Here is a 7,914-nt window from a genome sequence, read left to right as displayed (position 1 = left end):
GATAAAGTGATTAAAGTAAGAGTGACTTGAACTTGTGGTGAATGTTTTAAGACATGAATGTTTCTGCAGTAGAACCAAAGAAGCTTGAAACACAAACACAAGTGGTTTACAAAATGTATTAAGTGACACAACGGCCTTTCCAGTAAACTTTCCAGTCATGTATTTGTAAATACAATATATATATTTATATTTCACATTATGCAACAACATTCAGAAGTACTTCAAATAGTAAAAAAAAAAAATAGTAATAATAATAATAGTAATGCAACAACATTTAGAAGTACTGTAAATAGTAACAAAAAATATTAAAACTATACTTACAAAGTAACACTGTAAAATGACTGCAATCAAAGACATAATTCAGTCACATACATTGTAGCATATTACAAACAATAATGCCTTAGAAAAATAAACTTTCTTTATTTAGCTCTCAATAATAATAAAAAATAATAAAAAACATTCATCATGTTTTCAGTCATCAACAGAAATCTGTCATCACACATTACAGCTACAGCTATTATGTGTAAACATATTTAAGTAAACAATAAAAGCAACAATTAAGCAACTTCGACACAGGTTAGCTGCTTAGTGTTTTCCTAAGCTTTTGATGAAAAACTTGTTTTCTAAAGTGACTTCTCTCTCTGTCACTACTAGATAATAGCTTGGCTCTGTGAGTCAAATGGCTTTTTAATGCACTCATATTTGACTTTAAGAGGTCCTGAGGTTTCTGTGTTTTTTTTTCCTGTGGTGACCTGGGATGAAAAGTCTTCTTTGTTTTAGGTATAAAGGTGCTACTCCACTGGTTGAGAACTTTTTGTTTAGCAGAAAGCATATCGGTATTGTCTTTGCAATCAGAGACCGTTAATGTAGCAGGAGCTGAAAAACGCCGTTCTGGGGCATAGTACTGTTTTTCTGTTTTGGACCCATACAAGTCAAATCTCACTTTCTTTGGCTCGGTTCTTTTTATTTTATTCACTGACAGAATACCATGCAGCTCCGGTTTATTTTCTGACTGCTGGGATGGTATGTCATTTGATTGATCAGACACTTTCTCTGTCACTTTCTGTAGGTTTTCTCTATGGGTCGTTGAGGTTCTGTCAGGATTATCTCGTCTTTCTTGTCTGTGTTCTTTGAATTTTTTCACCTTACTGCAGTTCTGACTCTCGCCACTACAGCGTTTGTTTGCAGATATACCAGGTAGTTTTTTCTTTTGTGGCCAGTTCATTTTAACCACAATATCTGGAACGAAAAGCACAGAATCATCAGAACCAGTACTAATGTTACCAGATTTTAGCTTGTGCTTGGAAAACGCCGTTTTCTTTGGAAATGGTTTTCTGCATTGCTTGAGAGATTGGGACTTGGGTACTCTAATTTTCTTTGTTTTTTCATTTTTCTGCTTATTCGGTTGAATCTTGGTTATCTCCCTCTCAGCTGACCCCTGAATTTCAGGCACTGTCTTAGTCACGGATTTGACCATACTGTCACTTTTTGGTCCTGTCAGTCCTTTATCTGCAATGCAGTCCTCTGCTGAAGCAACAGTTGGCTCCTTGAGTTCTGTTTTAAGAGATGGTCGACTACGGTTTTCTACAAGTTCTGATTTTACAATAAAGTCTCTTTTTTGTCCTGCCAGTCCTTCTTCTGCAATGCATGTCTCCGGTAGAGCAACATTTGCCTTCTTGTCTTTTAGTTCAACAGATGGCGGACTACAATTGTGTCCCTGTTCTGATTGTACCAAAAAGGCACTCTTTTGTCCTGCCAGTCCTTCATACGCAATGCATTCATCATTTGATGCAACAGTGGACTCCTTGACTTCTGTTTTAATTGATGGTGGACTACGGTTTTCTACCAGTTCTGATTTTACAATAAAGTCTCTTTTTTGTCCGGTCAGTCCTTCTTCTGCAATGCATGTCTCCGGTAGAGCAACATTTGGCTTCTTGTCTTTTAGTTCAACAGATGGCGGGCTACAATTGTGTCCCTGTTCTGATTTTACCAAAAAGGCACTCTTTTGTCCTTCCAGTCCTTCATACGCAATGCATTCATCATTTGATGCAACAGTTGACTCCTTGACTTTTGTTTTAAGAGATGGTGGACTACGGTTTTCTACCAGTTCTGATTTGACAATAAAGTCTCTTTTTTGTCCTGCCAGTCCTTCTTCTGCAATGCATGTCTCCGGTAGAGCAACATTTGACTTCTTGTCTTTTAGTTCAACAGATGGCGGACTACAATTGTGTCCCTGTTCTGATTGTACCAAAAAGGCACTCTTTTGTCCTGCCAGTCCTTCATACGCAATGCATTCATCATTTGATGCAACAGTTGACTCCTTGACTTCTGTTTTAAGAGATGGTGGACTACGGTTTTCTACCAGTTCTGATTTTACAATAAAGTCTCTTTTTTGTCCGGTCAGTCCTTCTTCTGCAATGCATGTCTCCGGTAGAGCAACATTTGGCTTCTTGTCTTTTAGTTCAACAGATGGCGGACTACAATTGTGTCCCTGTTCTGATTGTACCAAAAAGGCACTCTTTTGTCCTGCCAGTCCTTCATACGCAATGCATTCATCATTTGATGCAACAGTTGACTCCTTGACTTCTGTTTTAAGGGATGGTGGACTACAATTTTCTTCTGATTTTGATTTTACCAGACAACCACTTTTTTGTCCTTTCAGTCCTTCATACACAATGCATTCCTTTGTTGAAGCCAAATTTGGCTCATTGACTTCCAACTTAAGACATGGCAGACTATAATTTTGACCCAATTTTTTGGGTTTAGCAGCAGAGCCCGGAAGATTGGCCTCATATGGCTCCTCTTCTAGCTCAAAAAGTGGTGCCTGTTCCCAACACTCTGGGCAAAAAAGATCAGCATCACTGTCTGTCTTTGTCACATTAGAGGAACTTGATTTTGCATTTTCTGCACCACAGCGAGAGCAAATATATGCTTTGTTGTGCTTATGGTTAGGCTGACTGTGAGCATCAAAGCACGCTACAAGATCTAGGTGCTCAAAGTTGGATTGAGATTTGGTTTTGATGTTACATTCAGGTTCCTTTTCGAACTGTTGGAAAAATGTTTTAGCATCTTCTGATGATAGCACCGTGATTCCCATAAACAAGGAATCATCGCTTGAATTTTCATCAGCAGAAACATCTTCCACCGCACATATGTCTGAGGAGTTGCTTGGAGTGTCCATATTGCCTGGATTCTCATTATCAGAGATGTCTCCCACCTGCCAGATATTTGAGGAATTAAGAAGAACCTCCTTATTTCCAGAATTTTCATCATCAGAAATATCATCTACCAGCCAGGTGTCTGAGGTGTTCTTAAGAGCCTCCTTATCGCCTGGATTTTCATCATCAGAAATTTCTTCTACCAGCCAGGTTTCTGAGGAGTTATTCAGAGCTTCTTTACTGACTGGATTTTCATCATTGGAAATATCTTCTACCAGCCAAGTGTCTGAGGAGTTATTCAGAGCCTCTTTATTGCCTGGATTTTTATCATCAGAAACATCTTCCACCTGCCATGTATCCATGGAGGTAGAATGAGTCTCAGTAGAGAAAGACACCTCAGAGTTTTTTACATCAACTGAAACACTATCTCCAGGGCTCAGAGACGGTGAATCTGATACATTATCACGTGTTTGCTTGTGATCTTGTCTGAATACTTCTTTTGCATTGCCGAGGTCTGCAGGTTTCTCTGTAGACCTTTCAGCTAAAGGTGAGATGTCTGAGGGTTCTGTATTAAAATTTTGGTTTTGATTGATGTCCTCTTGTTTCTTGAATGTCTCTTTCTCACTTTCTTTTCTGAGCACTACATATGAATGCCCATGGTTTTCCGCAGTCACTTCCTCACTGTCATTTCCTGCCTTTTGTATGAAAAGATCTGTTGGACTGCTCGTGTGTGGATTCACACTTTTCTCCTCGGATGAAACCTCAGGCATGTCTGTGAGGGAATTCACACCTAAACTGGCTGAAGCGACAACAGTGTTATCTGAAAAAGTCTGTGGTGTTGCCTTGAACACAGTTGCGTCATCCAACTGTGGCTCTGAAAGCACCTTTTCAATATCAGCTGGCTGTCCATCAACATTTAACCAAGAAGACCTGAACTCCTCTGACGATGAATACATCTCATTTTTGAGAATGTCGCAATGAGCTAGCTTCTTCAGGTTTTCAGTTTCGATGCCTTTAAATACCACAGACCCGTAATCCTTTGCATATATTATGGATAAGTGCAGTACCTCGCCAAATGATTTCAAAGGCTCCAACATATTGGAAGCTTTCCCATTCCAGTAGAGTTTCACGATCCTTTCTAAAACGCTCTCAGAATACTCAGGATATCCGGCCGATAACTCTGTCATCTCTAAAGACTTTGCTAAGTCCATCAGTTTCTCCAGTGTGTGGTCAATCACTGGCACACTGGAAAAGTCAAATGAAAGATCACTTGAATCACAGTCACTTTGCTGCACGTCATTTTGACATTCAACCGGGCTAGCAGAGCATGCATCGGGGTCTGCGATGTTGCTTTCAGTCGTGTTTTCAAGGCTTTTGTTGTCCTGTTGAGCCGTTTGTGAGGAGGATTCAGACAGCTTGTCATTTACAGTTTTTTGTTCATTAGACTCTTCAACAAGTGACCAAACGCAATCAATCTTTAACGGTGGACTTTCAGCTTTTTTGGGGCTGGTATCAGCTGTCGGTGCAGCATTTATGATCTGTTGGGAAATGGGTGGAACGATGGCTATGGCCTTGTGAATTTGCTGAGCAGCTTTCTGTAGTGCAAACACCACTTCAAGACAGTCTGCTGGGTCCGTACTGTACTGTATGTTGTGTTGGCTCGTTCCTTTACGTCTGTTCTCATCATTACTTGTCTGATGGGTACCAGTTTGTGCATATTGCACCCCAAAATCAATTTTGTCTTTGGACACTATTGTTACTTTGTTCCAACAGTCTCTCTGAATCACAGCATACTTCATTCTTTTGCTGGGCGGTTCAACTGTACACTGTGCTCTTGGTTCCTTTGAGTGATTGCCAGTCCTTCTGGTTGCACAAACTTCCGACTGTTCTGGACGAGTGTTCTGATATGCAGTCCTTACATCTGATTTTTCATTACCATTTGAACACAGTAATCTATATATTATTGAGTCAGCATAAGATGACAAGTTAAAATCAGTTTTAGAGTGGGGCTGAAGCTGGGCTTTACTGGTCTGTGTCGTTTGAGAGGTCTGATTAACGTTACATGTCCCATTGTTTGTGCCCTGAGACTGATGTCCAGCATCTTGATTATTCTGAGGCTGGGTCGCCGATACATCTGGACCTGCATTTGACCCAAGTTCTGACCGATTCTGGTCAACAGGACTTTGGTTTAAATTATTGGAAGGCAATGAAACATTGCTCTGTGGTCCAGAAGGTGGTGTCGTAGAGTTGCACGAGGTACGATTGGCCTCAATTCTGCTCTGAGCTTGATTGTTAAGAATTTTTTGGGAGACCTGAGAAGAGTATTGTGTGTGGCATCTTCGTGTTTTGCCTGAATATTGTCTAGAGAGCTCTTCTTGTTGTTGTTGTTGATGGTGATGATGAGCAGCCATTCTAGGGGCTTGAAATTGTTGCTGATTGTTCACGGAACAAGAGCTGCCATTGTTGGAAATGTGGGAACTCCAACCCCTGCTGTTACCCACAGAGCTGCCATGGTCTGACTGTGGAGACCAATACATTGGAGCTTGACTATAGCCTGTGTTTCTGTAGTTCTGTAGGGAGGAATCATGCCATTGCACGAATTGGGGATGATGCCTATATGCGTTGGTGTTGTCAGGTGGGTAGTGCTGCTGTGTGTGTTTGGCTGCAAATTGGTGCTGGGGATGGATCTGGTTTGTCCGTTTCAACCAATCATATCCATTTGAGTTTGGTTGAAAAGTAGAAGAGTTCGCACTGCCTGAGCAAGCGTTCCACTGATTTGCAGCCTCTTGTTGACCATTGGAATATCTTGTCTGTAATGTGGTTTGCATTTGCGGGATGAGCTGTACCTGGAATGCACTGGGTTGATCATTTCTGACAGCATGGTAATTGGGTGGGAAGTGTTCTTGGTACTGAGGTGGAGATCGTTCTTGGTAATTAGGTGGAGACCGTTCTTGGTACTGAGGTGGAAGTCGTTCTTGGTACTGAGGTGGAGACCGTTCTTGGTAATGATTTGGAAGTCGTTCTTGGTATTGTGGTGGAGGCCGATCTTGGTACCTTTGCGAAGGACGCCGATTTGAACTCCATGTGTATCCCTGCATGGTAAAGGCTCCTCAGTGGCTGCTGCCGTTGCTCTTATGTGGAGTTATTCAATAAGAATTCTAAAAAAATAATAATACAGAAATTAGGTCATATAACACTCGAAAATCTAAGAAACAACATTTAAGTCAGTGGTTCTCAAACTGGGGTACGTGAGGTGACAGAGGGAGTACGCGAACAAAATGCTGAGCTTTGGCATTCATTTAATTCTACCCCAACTTAAGTAACATTAAAACCAAGCATGTATTTCTGACAAGCAAAATGCTGCTTCTAGTATAAAAACAGGAAAATGGGAGTGCTGCAAACGGTCAAATTACATCAAATTACCTCATCTTTTGCGGTCAAAACTGACTGCATCCACACAAGCAGCGTGCGTATGGATGCCCTCAGATTATGCTGCTTTAGCAAATCGTGCTGCTGTTCATTGTATCTTCAAAGTAGATTTGTAGCACTTACAGTATGCATGAAGAACAAATATTGACATGGACTGTACATAGAGATCGATTTAATAAACTCTTCGATACAGAAACACCCTGTGCGAGTTATTGTTTTTCATGTTTAAAATACGAGCAAGAATGCAATTTTCCCTGAATATCCAAACGATTGCAACTGTGACATTTATTATATATGACATTTCAACAAAAAAGTTAATATTAAGTGAACATTTTACATTTTAAATGTAGCCTTCATTTTAAACACAATATTGTCAATTATTGTTTGTTATATTTTTACAACGAATTAATAATAGTCCAACGAAATTCGCGACTGAACTGGTGTGCCTCTCCAAGCAACAGCGGTGTTTCGTTAGTGAAAGAATCTGCAGCTTTGAACTATTTGGAGAGTCATAAATAACCCATTCATAACTACAGCCATTTGCTTCGTTACTGAATGAATGAATGACGTGACGCTTTGCACATTAACGCCCATTCACACGGGGCGTCGGCGTCAACGCCTCTCATTTACTTTCAATGGAGTGACATCAAGCGTTGCCGAACTGAATTGTGGGTCCGTTGCGTCGCGTTGGGTCCGTTGCTCACGGCAGAAGTTGAAAACTTTTCAACTTTTCAAGCGTCAACGCAGGCGTCAGCCAATCAGATCATCTTATGCAAATACCCTGGTTCAGACGCTAGCCAATCGCGATCATGCAACACCAGAAAACTAATGTGATTGGCTGTTGTCACTATGACGGTCGCGTCAGCACCAAGCTTCAGAAATGCCCTCCATCAAGCGTTGATGCCGACGCCCCGTGTGAATGTACCATAAGACAGTGACTTGCAGCCACCTACTGGCGATTTTAGTTTTAAATCTTAAAGTATCACTTTGTTTTGCCATCATTTATTGCTTTATTTATTATATTAATAATACACTTAATGGCATGTTAAGAATATTACATAAAACATGATATACAATTAATTAGGCTAGAAAAAACTTTGCCTCCCTAAAAGTAAAAAATGCACATCTAAATCAATTTAAGGGGGCAAATATGGTCCCTTAATGGAAAAGATGAGACTGCGGTCTAAGTGGGGGTACTCAGAAAAATTTTAAATGCACCAGAGGGTACGCTACTGTAAAAAGTTTGAGAACCACTGATGAATGAATGAATGATGCATTTATATAGCGCTTTATTGTGTATTGTTGTACACCCAAAGCGATTAACAAT

At 40.5% G+C, this 7,914-nt stretch overlaps 1 protein-coding gene across 1 annotated transcript; it reads right to left on the bottom strand.

Annotated features, from left to right (window-relative positions):
* Positions 1 to 511: 511 nt before the first annotated feature.
* Positions 512 to 6,294, bottom strand: LOC107658845 (uncharacterized). The gene has a single exon (XM_016447513.1). The coding sequence runs from the start codon at positions 5,567 to 5,569 to the stop codon at positions 578 to 580; it is 4,992 nt and encodes a 1,663-aa protein (XP_016302999.1). The 5' UTR covers positions 5,570 to 6,294; the 3' UTR covers positions 512 to 577.
* Between the last annotated feature and the right edge of the window lie 1,620 nt (positions 6,295 to 7,914).

This window comes from Sinocyclocheilus anshuiensis, unplaced genomic scaffold (genome assembly GCF_001515605.1).
Source record: "Sinocyclocheilus anshuiensis isolate Anshui unplaced genomic scaffold, SAMN03320099.WGS_v1.1 scaffold283, whole genome shotgun sequence".
In the NCBI taxonomy this organism is placed as follows: domain Eukaryota; kingdom Metazoa; phylum Chordata; class Actinopteri; order Cypriniformes; family Cyprinidae; genus Sinocyclocheilus; species Sinocyclocheilus anshuiensis.
The sequence above is the reverse complement of the archived record's forward strand: the minus strand, read 5'-3'. Positions and strand labels throughout refer to the sequence as shown.